General features: G+C 43.1%; 1 protein-coding gene across 3 annotated transcripts in view; it reads left to right on the top strand.

Moving 5' to 3' along the window:
• The first annotated feature begins 6,611 nt into the window (after positions 1-6,611).
• The window catches only part of Tmem241 (transmembrane protein 241), a 96,113-nt gene continuing 83,402 nt past the window's right edge, over positions 6,612-19,322 (top strand). For all 3 annotated transcript variants that reach the window (XM_051201219.1, XM_051201217.1, XM_051201218.1), the window contains exons 1-3: positions 6,612-6,704; positions 9,597-9,643; positions 13,838-13,915. In XM_051201219.1, coding sequence (XP_051057176.1) covers positions 6,633-6,704; positions 9,597-9,643; positions 13,838-13,915 — 197 coding nt within the window. In that variant the 5' untranslated portion in view covers positions 6,612-6,632. The remainder of the gene's footprint in view (positions 6,705-9,596; positions 9,644-13,837; positions 13,916-19,322) is intronic.

Here is a 19,322-nt window from a genome sequence, read left to right as displayed (position 1 = left end):
TCAGCTATCAGTCTGGGGTCCATGAGCTCCCCCTGGTTCAGGTCAGCTGTTTCTGTAGGTTTCTCCAGCCTGATCTTGATGCCTTTGCTCATCACTCCTACTTGTCTGCAACTGGATTACAGGAGATTGGCTTAATGTTTAGCTGTGGGTGTCTGCTTCTGCTTCCATCAGTTACTAGATGAAGGCTCTAGGGTGGCATATAAGGTAATCGTCAATCTCATTATAGGGGAAGGGCATTAAAGGTAGCCTCTTCACTACTGCTTAGATTCTTAATTGGGTCCATCCTTGTAGATCTCTAGACATTTCCCTAGTACCAGATTTCTCTTTAGAGCTATAATGGCTCCCTCTATTATGGTACCTCTTTTCTTGCTCTCCTGTATCTCCCCCCAACTCAATCTTCCTGTCCCTCATGTCCTCCTCTTCATTCCTCTTCTCCTCTTTTCTTTCTCTTAATTCCCTCTCCTCTCCCCCAATGCTCCAAAAATGCTTAGGAGATCTTGTCCCTTTCCCTTTATCTGGGGAACCATGTATGGCTCTCTTAGGGTCCTCCTTGCTTCCTAGCTTCTCTGGTGGTATGGATTGTAGGCTGGTAATCCTTTGCTCTATGTCTACTATCCATATATGAGTGAATACATACCATGCTTGTCTTTTTGTGATTGGGTTACCTCAGTCAGGATGGTTTCTTCAAGTTCTACCCATTTGCCTGAGAATTTCAAGATTCTACTGTGTTTTTTTTCCCTCTGAGTAGTACTCCATTGTGTAAATGTACCAAATTTTCTTCATCCATTCTTCAGCAGAGGGGCATCTAGGTTGCTTCCAGGTTCTTGCTATTACAAATAATGCTGCTATGAACATAGTTGACCAGATGTACTTGTTGTATGAATGTGCATCCTTTGAGTATATATCTAAGAGTGGAATTGCTGGATCTTGAGATAGTCTGATTCCCCTTTTTCTGAGGAACTGCCATACTGATTTCCAAAGTGGCTTTACAAGTTTGCACTCCCACCAGTGGTGGAGGAGTGTTCACCTCTCTCCACATCCTCTCCAGCATAAATTGTCTTTGGTGTTTTCTATTTTAGCTATTCTGACAGGAGCAAAAGTTGCTTTTATTTGCGTTCCCCTGATAGCTAAGAATATTGAGCACTTTCTTAAGTATCTTTCAGCCATTTTAGATTCCTTTATTGAGAATTCTCTATTTAGCTCTGTACCCCACTTTTTAATTAGATTATTTGGTGTTTTGGTGACTAGCTTCTTGAGTTCTTTGTATAGTTTGGAGATCAGCCCTCTGTCAAATGTGGAGTTGGTGAAGATCTTTTTCCATTCTGTGGGCTGCCATTTTGTCTTGTTGACTGTATCCTTTGCCTTACATAAGCTTCTCAGTTTAAGGAGGTCCCCTTTATTAATTGTCAATCTCAGTGTCTGTGCTACTAGTGTTATGTTCAGAAAGCATGGTGGTCTGATAATATACAGGGGATTATTCCAATGTTTTTGTATCTGTTGAAGTTTGCTATGTTGCCAAGTATGTGGTCAATTTTAGAGAAGGTTCCATGTGGAGCTGAGAAGAAGGTATATTCTTTTGTGTTTGGGTGGAATGTTCTGTAGATGTTTTATAAACCCAATTGGGTCATAGCTTCTGTTAGTTCCTTTGCTTCTTTGTTAAGTTCCTGCTTGGTAGTCCTCTCTAGTGGTGAGAGTATTGTGTTGAAGTCTCCCACTATACATGTGTGAGATCTTATGTGTGATTTGAGTTCTCTTATGAATATGTCTGCCTTTGTATTTGGGGCATAGATGGTCAGAATTGAGACTTCATCTTGATGGATTTTTTTCTTGATGAATATGAAATGACCTTCTTCATCTCTTTTGATTACTTTTAGTTTGATATCTATTTTGTTAGATATTAGGATAGCTACACTAGCTTGTGTTTTGGGTCCATTTGATTGGAAAATCTTTTCCCAAACCATTACTCTGAGGTAACATCTGTCTTTGAAGTTGAGGTGCATTTCTTGCATGTAGCAGAAGGATGGATTCTGTCTTTGTATCCATTCTGTTTAGCCTGTGTCTTTTTATAGGAGAGTTAAGTCCATTAATATTGAGGGAAAGTAATGACTGTTGATTGTTAATTGTTGTTTTGGATTTGTTGTTATTGGAGGTGTGTGTGGATTTACCATGCCTTTTTTTTTTTGTTGTTGTTGTTGTTTTGTGAGTGTAGTTAATTTCCTTAGGTTGGAGTTTTCCTCCAGTACTTTCTGTAGGGCTGGATTAGTTGATAAGTATTGTTTAAATCTGGTTTTGTTATGGAATATCTTGTTTTCTCTATCTATAGTCATTGAAAACTTTGCTGGTATAGTTGTCTGGGCTTTCTCCTGTGCTCTCTCAGTGTTTGTAGAGCATCTATCCAGGGCCTTCTATCCTTCAGAGTTTCCATGGAGAAGTCAGGTGTAATTCTAATAGGTTTGCCTTTATATGTTTCTTGGCCTTTTTACTTTGCTGCTCTTAATAGTCTTTCTTTATTCTGTAAGTTTGGTGTTTTGATTATTGTGTGGCAAGGGGACTTTGTCTTGTGGTCCACTCTATTTGGTGTTCTATAAGCTTCTCGTACTTTCATAGGCATGTCTTTCTTTAGGTTGGAAAAGTTTTCTTCTATGATTTTGTTGCATATATTTTGTGCACCTTTGAGTTGGGTTTCTTTACCTTCTTCTATGCCTATTATCCATAGGCTTAGCCTTTTCATGGTGCCCCATATTTCCTGGATTTTTTAAAATTTTTCTTTCTTTCTTTTTTTTTTTTTTTTTTTTTTTTTGTGTGTGTGTGTGTGTGTGTGTGTGTTAGGGATTTGTTGGACTTAAGATTTTCTTTGGTCGATGAATCTATTTCTTCTACTGTATCTTCAGTGCCTGAGATTCTCTCTTCCGTCTCTTGTATTCTGTTGGTTATGCTTGCATCTGTAGTTCCTGATCATTTACCCAGCTTTTCTATTCCCAGCATTCCCTCAGACTGTGATGTTTTACTATTGTTATTTTAGCTTTCAAGCCTTGCACTGTTTGAATTGTTTCTTGCAATTTTTGGTTTATCTTTCCCTACATTTCTTGAAATTTTTTGTTCATTTTTACTTCTACTTCTTTAAAGATTTTGTCATTTCCTCTTTTAGGGTCTCTATCATCATCATGGAGTTATTTTAAAGGTCATTCTCTTCTGCTTTATCTGTGTTGGGATGTTCAGGTCTAGTTGGTGTAAAGTCCTTAGACTCTGGTGGCATCATGTTAGTTTTTCTGTTGTTGAATGTGTTCTTATATTGTCACCTCCCCATCCCTTTTTCCAGTTCAGGTGGGGTCTATTCCTCTCTTGGTGGGTTTCGGTCCAAGTTTCTCTTCCATTGCATGCAAGCAGGTCCAACCCTTGTATGGCTCTCAGGATGAGTGCAGGAGGGTCTGAGACACTCCCTCTCCTGTTCGGTGGAGGCAGGACTAGCACCATAATGCCTGTAGACTCTGGATAGTTTAGTCTGCCTGGGGTCTCCAGGCCAGGAGATCCAAAAACGTGTTTTGTTTTTTGACACAAGGTTTCTCTTTATCTTTGGAGCTGGTCCTGAAACTCACTTGGAGACCAGACTGGCCTTGAACTCACAGATATCTGCCTGTCTCTGCCTCCCAAGTGAGCACTGGGATTAAAGGTGTGAGCCACCACAGCATGGCTTTTTTTTTTTTTTTTTTTTTTTTTTTTTTATGGTTTTGTTTTTGGAGGGGTAAGTGGGGATTATTTGTCTCTCTTTTTTTTTTTTTTTCGCTTTTTTTCTTTCTTTCTTTCTTTTTTTTTTTTTTAATTCCCTACAATGTTTTCTGACACAGTTTCCCTTCCCACAATCCCTTCCACCCACCCAGCCAGATTCACCTGGGTGGGGTCTGCTCTTCAGTGTGGTTTGTATACTCAGTTAAGACTCCTGTTGGAGATAAATAATATTTCCTTCTTGGGTAGTTATCAAGTGGAGATAACTTCTGGATTAGGAGTTGTTCTTTAGTTACAGTTCTATGAATAAAAACTGGAGAAGGGGTGTGGGGGTGGTCCCGGGTGAAGGTCCCAAGGGAGTGGAGTCCCAAGGTAAGGGACCACGTGGGAGAGCATAGCAGGTTCCATACATAGCAGGTAAGGGTGACGAAGTCGGGAGGGAATAACATGCCAGGCAGACAGAGCGTAAATGAGGAGTTTATTTAGAAAGGGAAGTAAGGGAGAAGGGAAGAGACATAGAGGCACCCGGAACAGAAGAGAAGAGAGAGGGGAAGGGAGGGGAAGAGAAGAAGAGGGGGTTACCTGGTGGCCAACAGAAAGCAGGAGAGAGAGAGATAGAGAGAGAGAGAGAGAGAGAGAGAGAGAGAGAGAGAAAGAGAGAGAGAGAGAGAGAGAGATTACAAAAGAGAAAGTAAGCAGGGATCTGACTTTTAAAGGGGTCCTATACACCTGCCTACAGGCTAGTACTAATAGAACCCTGGGCTGACCAGAGTACTGCCTGAGTGCACTCCGCCAGGTGACAGGGGCAGGCCAGAATAATGCCTGAATCCTTACATTAGGGACTTAAGGTTTCTGTCCATTGCCCCTCTCCGCACTGGTGCCCTATCTGGCTTCAATCTGTGCAGACTCTAGCTTTTGGCTTATTTGTCTAAAGCAGGAACACAACTGCTCACACAGAGGCAGCTGGCTTGTCTTTGAAGATAGTACTGCATAAAATTTCCTTCATAAAGAAAGTTGAATCCAAACTACACAGAAGGGACAATGTATCAAATTAGGATTGCATGGGTTTTTTGTTTGTTTTGTTTTTGTTGTTCCTTTTGCTTTGTTTGTTTTCTTTACTTGGCCTTTGGTCCTATCCTGTATTTTGAAGAAGATCTGGGTAATTCTACCGGTAAGATAAAAGTTACAAATAGGGAAATTCAAGGGCTCTAGTTTCCTCTGCTCACTATACCAAGCAGAGATTTGGGTTCTTATGCTCCTGCGTCCAACCCCACTGTAATGGTGCCATTGGCCCATCATAAAGGATGATGTACACACATGCTTGTTACCACACACATACACGTGCCTGCCTGCCTGCCTGTGTGGCTGCCTACCCACCTGCCTGGTTGTGAACCCTGCCAGAGCCTGGTGCCTTTGCAAGACAGAAGAAGGGCGTGCATCTGCTGAAATTAGAATTGTGGATGGCTGTCAGCTGCTTGTTGGTGGGACATGACCCCACAAAAGCCAAGAGACCTGACAGACAGGAGGGAAGAGAAACAGGTTTTATTCTATGTTAGTATTTCAGAGTTATGTCTGAGGAGCCCCCTATTTACATAACAAAAACAAATCCTTTCAAACATCCAGATGTCCTCTGAGGGGGGAATGGAATGGTTGTCAAAAACAGAAACTTTCTTTGTGTGTGTGTGTGTTTGTGTGTGTGTGTGTGTGTGTGTGTGTGTGTGTGTGTGTGTGTGTAGGTATTCCCTAAATACACAGGGACACTTTTAGGGCATGGAGAACAGCATGTCTCCTGCTGAGTTGCTTCAAGTTCATCTCAATTTAGGATGATATTGGCTTTAAGAGTATCATCTTTTACCATGCTTTAATATTCTAGCTTTTATTAGATATATACATGTTCACTCTAGTCGTGTTGGCTGTACAGCTTTGATTACCAAAGCATGTTGGATTTGTTTGTTTTTTATTTTTCAAGAAACAATTTCTCTGTGTAACAGTCCTAGCTGCCCTGGAACTCACTTTGCACACCAGGCTGGTCACAAACTCACCTGCAGGGACCAGGGCCTGGGCCAGGCTCCATGGGCTCTCCCAGTGGCCCAGGGCTAGAGCCAGTCCCAATGGGTTTTCCAAGTGGCCTTGGGTAGTGCCAGTCCCAGTGGGCTCCCTGAGTGTTCTGGGCCTGAGCCATTGGTCTCCCCTAGTTGCTCAGGGTCAAGGCCAGGGCTAATGGGCTCCCTGAATGGCCCAGGGACTGGGCCAGGGTCATTGGGCTTCTGTAGTTGTCAGGGCCAGGCCCAGGCCCAATGGTCTCCCCTAATGACCCACTGTGGGCCATGGCCACCAACAGGGCCACTGTGACTTGTGGTATTCCTTGGCTCCTGAGTGCCAGAATACCTTTTCTTCGGAGCTGTAACACTCATTATTCTGTGGCTACCTAGTGCCAGAATTCCTGTCCATCCCATCCGATCTGTCGAAATGCTTACACTCTCTAGCTTCTTTAGAATTCAATTGTGGCTAATTTGTGTTTTTGCCAAAGTTAAACAGAAGCAATGAAGAAAATCAGAAAAATTTTGTAAAGCCTTGAGCATTTTCATCCAGTCATTCACTAATAGGTATGGCTGTTTTCCTTCAAACCATAAAGGAGTGCTGTGATGTCTTCTGTAATGAGGTTACTTTCTTGTCCATCATTTTCTACCACCTGTAGCCAGAGAGGACCCAAGTCTTGCAACTGAGATGTCTTCAGGCTAGCTGCGAAGCTGAGGGTACCTAGCTGGAGCTGTCCCTTTAAGGAGGCTGGAGCCTAGGCGAGTTGCTTGCTGATTGGCGGACAGGAGTCTCGTGGCAGCCGGAGGAGCCAGAGGCGGCTGGGTGGGCTCAGGACTGTGGCTGCTCCTGAGAAGCAGAGAACCTGATAGATGAAAAGAAGACGGTCCCTGCTAGCTCTCACCTTTTGCACCTGCTACCTGGCTTCTCACCTTACGAACAAGGTCAGCGTGCAGACAGTTGCGGCTGCGAGCCATGCGGGCCACGTCATGGAAGCTGGCCCGGGCTGGCTGGTTCCGGGTGGGGACCATGAGGAAACCACTGAGTCCACTTGCCCGGAACTAAGTTTCTTGGACCGGAGGGCTATTTTCAAGAGGATGATGAGGCTCTGCGTGCACAAATCCTAGGGCTCCATCCCCAGCACTTACACAGCCAGCTCTTGGAAGGTGGAGGCAGGAAGAGTATAAGGCCACCTTGGGATACTTGAAACCCTGTCTCAAGTAAATAAATACATATATACACACACAGAAGAGTCGAAGGAGTCAACACATTCTGCCCCATCCCCAACAGCCTTCTGCCCAGGAACCAAAGTTCCAGAAGCAGAGGAAAAGATTAATTTATCAACCCTTACCACACTGATTGATTAATTTAGTCTTTATGCCGATTCGAAGCATTTCCACTATGTCCAAGGTTTTAAAACTTTGAAAGGCAGAAGTTGCTTTGAGTTTAGTGGGTCTTTCTGCCTCTGCCTCTGCCTCCCAAGGTCTATGATCACTTCGCTCAGCTATTATTATTAATACTTTTTATTTTATGCGTATGGTTGTTTTGCTTGCAGGCATGTCACACAGCATGTGTTGCAGTGTTTGCAGAGCCCAGATGGTATTAGATTCTCAAGAGCTGGAGTTTACAGATGGTTGTGAGCCAGTGTTTAGATCCTCTGGAAGAGTAGCCAGTGTTTTTAACTTCTGAGCCTTTGTTTATCTATTTATCTGTTTGTTTATTTATTTAGTGTGTGTATGTGCAAGGGTGTACTTTGCATGGGGCACGTGTGGAGGTCAGAGGACATCTTGCAAGGAGTCAGGTTAGATTGATTTAGGTCATTAGGTTTGGTGGTAAGTGCCTTTACTTGATGAACCATCTCACCCCACCCCACTCCCAAGAGAGGACCCTGCTGTGTAATCAAGGCTGGTTTGGAATCTTCTGCATCCTGAGTGCTGGGATTATAGTCAAGTGCCACTACACCTAGCCACCTAGCTCATAGACATTTTTAGAGTTAACATTCAATTTGTAATAGATTTCTTCTTAAAAATACTTATTTTATTTTTAGTTACATGTATATGCGTGTGATACATGCATGTGAACACAGGTGTCTGAGGAGGCACTGAAGCTCCTAGAGATGGAGTGCAAGGTGTGCCAACCATCAGTGTGAATGCTGGGAATCTAACTGAGGTAGCCTCTTTACTACTCAATACACCCAATAGGTGTCTTTTCTCTCTTTCCTTTTTTTTTTTTTTTTTTTTTTTTTGGTTTTTCAAGACAAGGTTTTCCTTTGTAGCCCTGGCTGACCTGGAATTTCACTATGTAGACCAGGCTGACCTCAAACTCAGAGATCCTTCTGCCTCTGCCTCTTGAACAGAAGTTAGGCTAGAGCTCCAACATTTTGTTTATTTTGTGGTACTAGGGATGGAACCCAGGGCTTCACATATGTTAAGACACATGCTCTGCCATTGGCCCAACCCCCATACCTGAGCTTCAGCATCTTGCAGCTCCCTTAGTTTGCAGCACGCAGTACATGGAGTAAATATTTGCTATCATAACTAAGATTGTGGGTGCTCCAGGACATACACAGGTCTCACTTCATCCTTTCTCCCGTTCAGAATAGAAGCTTTAGGAAAGGCAGGCTGGGACACACTGAATGATGGAAGTGGAAACGATTCATAGGAACTGACCCATAATACTAACATTCAGGAGTTTATTCAGGGATTTTTGGGTAGGCTGGAAGGATACTTCTGTGAACTTCCTCAATATACTGTTTTGTTTATTTAATTCTACCCGTTCTTCTTTTCTTTCTCCCCCCTCCCTCCCTCTTTCCCTCCCTTTCTCTCTCCTCATTTCCTTTTCCTAACCCTCCTCTTTCTTTTGAGACAGGGTCTCACTATGTATCTTCAGCTGGCCTGGAAGCCCAGGCTGGCCTCGACTTTACAGAGATCCACATGCCTCTGCCTTATGAGCACCAGAATTGAAGGTGTGTGCCTTGCTTAGCTGTGTTTGCTTTTTGTTTGTTTGTTTGTTTTTGTTTTTTAAAGGTCTTGTGGAGAATTAACAGAATCCTTTCCTGAAGTATTTAATGACTTTAGACAATAAGTAAATTTAAAGTGCTCATAATAAAAAAAAAAAAAGGTATCTCCAAAGACAAAATACAATTCCTCAATTATGAAGGTCTAGAAATCTGATTAAAAGACTTAATAGAAAGGCTGGAGAGATGGTCGGGTAAGGTTCCTAGATCCCACCTAAAAAACCTGTTATAAAGGAGTGACTATACTCCTTTAGCGAGAAGCAGCATAGGGAAGTAGTTCATGATCAGTTAGCCTGGCATATGCCAAGGTGAATAGTAAGAGACCTATCTACATGAGGTGGAAGGCAGAATAACACTCTGAGGTTGTCCTCTGACCTCCACACATGTGCTATGCCTGTGCCCACAATCACACATATGAACATGCACACATACATACATTATATCAACAAATTATACACAACAAATTAAATCAGTATATGGTAGCATTTACCTGTAATTCCAGTACTTAGGAGGCCAAGGCCAAAGGTTTACGTGGATCCTGGGTTACATAGCAAGTTCTAGGCCAGGCTGGGCTACAGACAAGATCCTGTTTCAAGAAAAACAAACAATAATAAAACAAAAAATATAAATGTACCCCAGCTGGTCTCTTCAGTATAACTTGGAATGCCATTCTTTTTGTGCATTTGTGACTTGGGGGGGGGGTGTTGGGGATAAAAGCCTTTACAAAGAATACTCAGATTTCTTCAATAGGAATATTTTTATATGCTTTTTCAATTCTCTTTCATTCAAAATGTCCATTAATCTGGTATTTGTTTTTCAGTATGTTCTGTCTGTCCTGAAATTTACCTACCCTACATTATTCCAAGGGTGAGTACCTCTTTTTTCCCCACAGATCTCATTTTTTAAAATGTGTATGTGTGTGTATATATGTGTATATGACAATGAATGAAGTGCCCACGGAGGCCAGAAGAGGGCATTGTAGCTGGAGTTACAGGTGGTTGTAAGCCACCTGACATGATGCTGGGAATTGAATTCTAGTTCTCTGCAAGAGCAGCATGTGCCCTTTACCACTAAGCCATCTCTCTAGCTCCCAGGACAAATATCTTTAACTACCTTCATATGCATTTGTAGGAAATGTCCAAATAATGTCTTAAAGTGTTCGTTGGAACAGTTTTAGGAACTACGTAGTAATAGGTTTTATGCCCTCCTCCCCCAAAATAAGCCAGATCAAGCCAAATTGAAGTATAACACGGGTATATTGAGCAAAGCAATTCCAGGTCAGGTTCATTGGCCTTAGAGAATGAAGCCAGAGAAGTTGTGCACCCGAGCCAAGGCAGGAAAGTTTTATAGATTGTAGGTGAGATCTGTTTGCCACAAGCTGGCTTTGGGCCTAAGTATGGTCAAAACCTGAGCACTTAGGTAGGAACTTGGGTGTCTGGTGCAAACATGGAACTCTGAGCAGGTGTGGTTTGGGGGTTCAGGAGAGAGGAATGAGGCTTTCCTGACTCTATCTAGCTCTTCCGCAGCTAGAGACACTATAGTTTATCCATTTGTTAGTAGACTTTGTAGATACCCTGTGTACTTGGGTCACTCCAGCATCTTTAATGGTTTATTAGCAGCAGAAGCTGCTACAGGGGAATCACCCTTTGATGGACTGATGACCTTGTGCTCTGCAAAAGCCTCTTTATTGTTACACAGAAGACACCTTTAGCAAGTCAGTTTCCACATACCAGAACTTCTTATCTAGAGGTGTTTGAAGGAACCATTACCTAAGCAGTTCTCAGCCATATGGAAACGTCCTGGTTTGCTAGGTATGTCCGGAGACTAAGCTGTGCAAAAGTTCTGTGATCGCTTCATAAGAGCAACTCAGATACCAATCCCTGACTTAACAAGAAGTGACTTGTCCCACTTAGGAAGCATAAAACCTCAGACATTTTTGTATTTGAGCCTATCAAACTAGGAATGACTTCTTGGATATTTCCACCTAAGAAACTTGATAAAAGAACTTCTTTAGCTTTATTTTTCTTTATTATTTATTTGAGACAGAGTCTCTCTACCTAGTTCTGGCTTGCTGTCCTAGAACTCACTATGTAGAACATGCTAGCACAAACTCACACAGTTTGCCTGCCACTGCCTCTCAAGTGCTGATATTAAAGATGTGGGTCACTATTCTTGGCAATAAATCATTTTTGAGAATATTTTACCAATTTCTTTTTTTTAAGATTTATGTGAATGAATATATGTATGTGTATATACTATGTATATACTTGTTGCCCCTCAGAGTTCGAAGAAGGCATCGGATCTCTTGGACCTAGAGTTAGAGCCCATTGAGAGCTGCCATGTCGGTTCTGGGAATTGAACCCCAGGAAAATAGCTAGTGCTCCTAACCACTGAGCAATCTCTCCACCCCAGTTTACCTTTAACCCTACATACATATGAAAATTTCTATAATACCACATCCAAACTATGATTCATATTTTTCCTTTCTCCAACTACCATTAACAAATAACATTTTTGTTCATAATTTAATATATTCATAAGGTCAGATAGTTTCCTTGTGTTTATTATTTGTTTTCAGTGAGTTTTCTATTTGTGCCTTTTACCCACTTATGTTTACTGAGATTGTAGCAGTTTTCTTATTAATTTGGTGTGTGCTGTTTTTGGTACAGGGGATTGGGCCTAGGATCCACACAAGCTAGAAATGTTCTCTACTACCTAGCTGTATCACCAGCCCTTAAAATTTCCTTTTTAAGACAAAGCTTTGCTAAGTTACTCAGGCTGGCTTTAAACTCACTCTGTAGTCCAGGCAGGCTTTGAACTTGTGATCTTCTTGCCTCAGCCTTCCCAGTACCTGGGATCCTATTTTAGTACTTTTTTTTTTTTTTTTTGGATATAAATAATAGGGCTAGAGAAGCTGGCTTTCAAGGACTAGAATTTAGCTCCCAGTACCATATCAGGCAACTTAAGACTGTTTGTAGCTTCAGATCCAGGGAACCTGATGCCTTCTTCTGGTTGGTCCCCTTTGGTGCACACACACACACACACACACACACACACACACACACACACATATGCAAGCCTGGAGGTGATGGCACAGGCCTTTAATCCCAGCACTCAGGAGGCAGAGGCAGAGGCAGAGGCAAAGGCAGATGGAGCTCTGTGGGCTGGTCTACAGAGTGAGTTTCAGTAGAACCAGGGTACACAGAGAAACTACTACGTCTCTGGGAAGAACTGACCAGGTTCAGACCTCTGCTCTAGATCAGTCTGACTCATGGCATGGACTGGTTGTTCTGTTCTTGGCGGGGCAGGGAAACAGTAGTTCTTACTACTCACCAGTTGTCTCCTAGTGCATGAGGAAATGGAGGGTTATCATGGATAATGGGGTAGTACCCACAAATTCCAAGAAGTGGAAAATGGCCTAGCACATTTGGAGGTTGCAGGCTGTGTGCCTTGGGAATCCTCAAGGCAGGGAGATAGAACTTCTCCTGGGGAGAGCCTGGCCCAAGTCAAGAGGGCTTTGAGTCACACATGAGGGACTTTGTTCTGGAGGCCAGGTGATCTCAGTATAATATCATAGCACATAGCCATTTCTGAGGTGAGGTGTCTCATGTCATTTGTGACTAAAAAATAGGCTCTTAAAATGTATGAACGAGTCGTCTAGAATATAAAAGTGGATAAACTAAACATTGAGATTGTCCTAAGAGGTCAGATTGCTGTCAGATGTGACCCCTGGACATGGATATGACATGGCCACGATAATGGTGTCAGTGGAAAATAGAAGGGATAGCACTAAACACCGTCAGGAAGAGGTTAGCTGCATGAGGGATGAGGGAGCCGTGGACCCACCACCGATCTTATAGACACTTTAGCGGCTTCACAAACAGTGGCTCCTTTATCAGTGCACTTTAAAGGGATCAATGGGAATTCGCTGCACTTGTAGTACCACTAGAAAGCTGAATATTACTTGAGCCCCAGAATAAAGATAAGAAACATTACTCAAGAGAATCCTTGGAATTGTCACCTCTCTTTCGTCTCCAGGAGACACCTTTGAACTTTTTTAAAAGTGTGTGCAGTGATTTTTTTGTAAGTGGGTGCAGTGATTAAGGAGACTGTTGGGTCTCCTGGGACTGGAGTTACAGGCAGACATGAGTTGCACAACATTGGTGCTGGGGTATGACCGTGGGCCTTCTGGAAAGAAGGGATTACTCTTAGCCACAGAGCCATTATTCAGTCTTCCAAGTATTGGAATTTCAGGGATGTCCTACCATGCCCTGCTCGTTTGGCATTTTGATGTGCTTTGTACAGTGGAGGAGAGAGCTGTCCCTAACTGTATTGATAAGAGCTCTGTTCCTCTAGGGTGCTTCATGACCCTAGGGTGTATGTAACTGTGAAGGGGCTGAGAGCTGAGGAAGAATAAACCATTTTTAAAACAAGAAAGTGACATGATTTAATTAGCAGCTTAGAAAAAAATCTGCTACAAGGTAGAGAATGAATGTTGGGGGACAACCCTCAGGAGTCATTATAGGACGCTGAGGATGGGTACAAGAAGTGGCTTTGGATGTGAATGCTGTTATGATGATAAATACAATTGTGAAGATTTTGCCAAGTAGACGAGGGACGTGAAGTATGAGGAAGGGCTAGGAAGAAGGGTTGAGGTGACATCTCAGCTGGCTGATTAAAGGCAGTAGGATGATGACCAGCATTGTGGCATGTCTAAGATAGCATGTTGCATGGAACCTGATTGGGAGTCTGTGGACTTTCAGGGTAGAAGTATCTAGTTGAGAACAGGGATCTGGAAGTCATCCATGTCTATGGCTATGGATGAGGTTCAGGGAATGTCTAGAAGGAGAAGAGGCGAGTAAGAATATCAGCACTTACTGGAGAGCTGGACTCAAAGGAATAGAGATGGGAAAATGTCTGAGGAATGAGAGGATAGCTGGGAAAATGGGAGAAGAGAGGTGTAGAAGGGTTGGAGGTATGTACTAGCGGCCATTAAAAGGCCTGTCCTGGCATTGAACTCTGTAGGCCTGGGTAACTCTTCTGGACATTTGTTCTTCCCAGGTGGCAGACACTCATCGGTGGACTTTTGCTTCATGTGTCATGGAAACTTGGCTGGGTAGAGCTCAACAGCAGTTTAAGGTATAACAGCCTCTTTGTAACAGACTCGTGATTGCTTTCAATATGTATTATAATGTAACCGGAAACTTGAATGTATGCTTGAGTTGTTTGGTCTCTTAGTTCTTTTCCAACCTTGAGATTCAGTGATTTTATAATGAGATAAACCTTTAATATGATATGAAATTGTTAGAGGTACACAGTTACAATACCATATGTGGTGATATATTATTTTTGATTTATTAAAGCTTGCCTGAGGATTCAGAAAGCAAAGCCAGCCTCACACTATAGAGATCAGGCAGTGGTGTTACACTCCTTTAATCCCAGCAGCCAGAAGCTAGGAGGTGGTGGTACACACCTTTAACCCTAGGACTCAGGATTAAGAGGTAGACAGGTCTGAGTTCAAGGCCACCCAAATCTATACAAGATTGATCCAGTCTTAAAGAGAAACAACTCACACAAAGATGATCTCAGCACCTGGGATCACATGCCTTTGATCCCAGCACTAGAGAGTATGAAAGGTAGGAGCAGGGTCTTGAGTTGTCAGTATCAGGCATTCATTCTCCAGTCACATTGAAGATAGGAAGACACTGAAGTCTCAGGATTCTCCAGCCACACTAAGGAGAGGCAGCAGTCAGAGGCTTGGTAAGGACTCATGGAGACTGAATCAGCCTTTTCAGCTGAGGTAGAGTAAGAGCTGGTGACTGCCTGCTTTGCTTTTTTTGATCTTCAGTTTGAAGCTTGAACCCAAGTATCAATCTTTCGTCATTATTTATTGTCTTACAACCATATGAATTTGCCTTTGCTTTACGCCTAAGGATCCTCACAGAGAATTTACTGGAGCAGCTTTAAATAGTCTTGGGAGTTTTGATTAATTTGTTTTCTATTTACAGAACAGTTAAGAATAGAACCAATGTATTAGTTAATGTTTTATTGTTGCAACAAATCACCAGGACCAAAGTGACCTATAGAAGGAAGGATTTATTTCGGGTTTACAGTTCCAGAAGACTAAGGTCCATGATGGCTACATAGAGGCCTGGCACAGTAATAGCTGGGAGCTCACACCTTGTTTCACAAGCAGAAAGCAGAGAGTGTGCATGGAAAACAACTCATGGCATTTTCAATTTTTAATTATTTTTTATTTAAAAGTTAATTCCTTAAGTTTTAGAGATTATAATTTAATATATTTAATATAATATCATTTCTCTCTTTTCTTTCCTCCCTCCAAACTCTCCCACATAACTCTCCTTGCTCTCTTTCAAACCATTATTTTCATTAATTATTCCTGACTCTATTATGTCACAATTCATGTTGTGCATATGATGCTGATCTAATCTAGAAAAGTGGCTTATTAAATCTTACCTTCGCCCTAATTAGTGAACTAAAAACACAATGAAGTGCTTACCTGTAAACCTAATACTGGCAGGGGTAGGGTGGCAGAGACAGAGTAGAACTCACTGGTCAGCCAGCCTAGCAGAATCAGTGCTGTCTGGCTTTAGTGAGAGACCCTGCCGCAACAAAAATATAAAGGTGCAGGAAAATATCTGGGGTTGACCTCTGGCACGCACATGCACACATGTATGCACACACAAACATGTACACATAGATACACACACAAAATAGGAAAAAATACGCTGAGGTCCTTTTGCTTATAAAACAAGGGTTGACTTTATAGTGATAGGGTGTTAGGATTTTAGGCAATGCCAGTGTCAGTCAGTGGTCAACCTATGAACCTGTTCTCTTACTTTTGTGTTTGTAAGCTATTTTTTTAAGGTCCACTAGATGTCAGCAGAAAACAGGATTTTGGTCAATTCTGTTTGAGGAGTCCTCCAAACACCCATAACAAATGATTTACAAAAAAAAAAAAAAAGGTGATTTAATTTAATTAGGCTTCATCTCAAAGTAAACAGTTTTATGATGTACGCCAATAGACTTTCCTTAACTCCCCACAGTTCTTAGTGGTGGTAGGAGGCAAGCAAATGGGAAATAGACGTAGGGTTCAAGTGAGATGCAGTATGTGGGCTCCTCAGTCAGTTCAGGGGCACGGCAGATCAGTACAGTTCCTAAACCAGACCCCTTGGCAAGAGATCCTACAGCGTGATAGCACTTGCAATCCTTCCAGCCAGGAGTTGCTCCCCCACCCACATGTACAACATCTGTATGCATGCCTATGTCCACATGAACGTGTGCACTGGCTCAGCAGTCCCCAGAGGAACCCAAGAACCTGTCAGGGCCACCAGAGACTTTAACTCCATTTTATTTCCTTTATGGATGAATGAGGTAAAGAAAAAAATTAAAGCCGCCAGATGATGAAATCAAAGTGGGAGAAGGAGCCGCCTCTATTTCTGGTGTTCAGGCTTTTGGCTCTTAGAGTCAGTGTTAGGCCTTTAAAGGAGGCTGGGTCAGGGTAACCCCTCTACAGAGTGATTTTGTAACCAGTCAAACTTCTGGGCCTACATCTTTGAACAGCACTTCTGGGAATCTATCCTGAGTATTATAAAATCACACATGTGAGAAAACAGTATATTCAAAAATACTCATATAGCATTAGGATAGTAAAAAATGCAAGACTGACTTAAATGTGCAACCATAGGTCCTCTATAGGTCTAAAATTCACAGAGATCCTCGTGCCTCTGCCTCCCCAGCAATGGGATTGAAGGTGTGTGCCACCATTGCCAGTTGGCATTGTTTAAATATTATTAATGCAAGTCAGAGGTCATTAAATCAGTCATAAGTAAATTGGGTGTAGCTTTTTGCCATGGGAAATTATGAAATTAAGCAGATTATGAGACAGTATGTGCAACAGGATCCAATTATTGTTGAAATGTTAATATATGTGACATTTGGAGACTGGGAGGACACCTTCCAGATCTAACCCATATTGGGCATGTCCTGGATTGTAATTGCAGTGTCTTTCTTTTGTTTTCTGGTTTTTGTGACAGGGTCTTACTGTGTAGTCCTGGCTGGCCCTGAACTTGCTGTGCAGCCCTAGCTAGCTTAGAACTTGTGTAGACCAGGCTGACCTTCAACTCACAGAGATCTGTTGCCTCTGCCTCTGGGTGATTGGAGGGCTAAGGAATGCTGCAAAGATCACAACACATGATAGACCTCATAAAAGATATTTATTGGGTGTGAAAGGCCACCTCTGAGAGAGGATGGGAAAGAGAGGGCGTGCTGTGAAGGTGCAGGCTTTATAAAGGGCGCTAGACTCATGGCAACAGTGGAAATATGTCACATTTGGTCACTAGTGATGAAGTGGCTTCTGGCACTGAGTGGCTGAAGGTGGGCTGGGTGAGCATCTGGTTCTGGAATGTGCGTGGTTCTCAGTTTACCAACAATAGGTGTGTACCACACTAAGTCTACAGTGTTTTTCTTAATGTTAGAATGAGGTGAAGGAATCCCGACAGCCAACTGTTCCAGATTTAGGCCACAGCCTGTGCTCCAATAAGCCGTGTTTAGCATCTGCCCTCAATAAAGCAATTAAAATAGCTAACTTAATAGTGAAAAGTAGAAATAGAAGATCTACTCACCTTGATCATACTGGGGGGAGGGACAAAGAAGTCCATTGATGTCCCCTCACCCCCACAATTTTCTTCTGGATCCTAAAGTGAGGTGACAGTTTAACTTCAGAGACAGTTATGTATGCCAAAGCAGTCCTGGCAATGTGTGGCCCTGCCCACCATTGATCTATCCATGTGTCTTCTGTAGGTCATCTGATAGACTGTACATCTCCTTCTGGTAGACAAGTTTCTTCTCTGGTTGGCCCAGGCATTCTGTTTTTCCAGCTTGAGACTTCTGGGTAATTCTAGTGTCCTGGGGGAATCTGATAGCTAATGGGAGGGGCACCCCCTTCAAATGTCTTCATCCATGTCAGGCCAGTTACACAACCTCTGAAGGCATCTGAAGTTGGGAGAAAAATGCCTGCACCCCTTTTGGCTCAGGAGCAACCACTGTCTCATGAGCTTCAAGTGAGATGGCAGGTCAGTATAAGCCACAATGTCCTGGGCCTGAGTTCTGGCCCAGATGTTTGGAGCAAAAGGCTCACCCAGCCTCCCTGCCACATTTCTCAGGAGTCTTTTCTGTATCTGGTTAAAGTTGTCTTTGTATTTCAGAGCAGGGATTGGCACATAAGACATTCCCTAGGGTTTTCTTTCCCTCACTTCCACAATGAGCAGTTACAGATACTCTCATTTCTTGGAGTCTGTAACTCAGCAGGAGTTTGCTTTGTTTATTTTAAGAGGGACTCAAGTGCAGAGGTCTGGGACTTTACTTACCTTACATTCCTAAGTCTGGGGTTGCTGCAGCCAAGCCAGCTGCTGACACGCCTTAAGCACCGGCTTCTTTCTCATCAGCGCTCTGCTCTGCTTGTGGCTTAAGTCCTGGACTTCTGGCACATGGCTGGCTGTGGGTTTGTGTTCTCTTGCTTTTGATCTTTGTAAGCATAGCATGACAAATCAGAAGTGGGAAAGCCTTTTCCTAGGGGAATGGCCACAGTTTATAGTATCTCTTGGCCCATGAGGGTGGGGATGGCATGCTCTCCTCTCTAGTCACCTGCCTTTTGGTTGGGAATGTAGACATCTGTTGTTGCAGGCAGGGCTGTGCTAATGGAGAAGATGTTCTGGTTAGCTCTTTCACTTGCAGCTTACCTGTCTGTAGCCTTGTCTCCCACACTGTGGGTGTGTGGGCATAGTGCAGAGATGTGATTGAAAGGTGACTTCAGATTCTCACCTTATCAGCTGTTCAGTAGAAATATGACCAGAGTCAGTGCCATCTGTGTGAGTGGACAGAGAACAGGAGATAGGAACTGGTCAGGTGGGGCCCCCATCCCAAAGCAGCCGTTCTGGGAATGTCAGAGAGGGTTTTGGTCCCTGCTTCTTTGCAAAAGCAAGTTGGGAGGAAAGGTTAGCTTATGTTTCCACATAGTTCATCACTGAAGGAAGTCAGGGCAGGAACTCAAGCAGGGCAGGAACCTGGAGGCAGAGGCTTGTGGAGCATCGCTGCTTATTGACTTGCTCCCCATTGCTTGCTCAGCCTGCTGTCTTATAGAACCCAGGACCTCCAGACTGGGCATGGCACCGTCCACCATGGGCTGGGCCATCCCCATTTTGTCAACTGGGGTTCCTTCCTCTCAGATGACTCTAGCCTGTGTCAAGTTAACCTAAAATTAGCCAGCACACTTCTAGATAAGCACATCTAATGAGAGGTCTTAGTGATTGTGTGACTGAAAGTGAGAGAAGGCTCCCACATTCCTACGTGGTTGGGCCACCTGGACTAATGGCTCACTCTCACGCTTCCCCAAGACCCCACTCTAGTTTCTGCTGTAAGCCCTTTTAACCCCCCCCCAGACTAGCAGCTTGAAAGGAACCCTGTTTCTGGGACCCCTCCTGTTATACAGGAGCACTCTCCTTCTCCCTCTTGTTCTTCTTCCGGA

Source organism: Phodopus roborovskii, unplaced genomic scaffold (genome assembly GCF_943737965.1).
Source record: "Phodopus roborovskii unplaced genomic scaffold, PHOROB, whole genome shotgun sequence".
Lineage (NCBI taxonomy): Eukaryota > Metazoa > Chordata > Mammalia > Rodentia > Cricetidae > Phodopus > Phodopus roborovskii.
The sequence above is the reverse complement of the archived record's forward strand: the minus strand, read 5'-3'. Positions and strand labels throughout refer to the sequence as shown.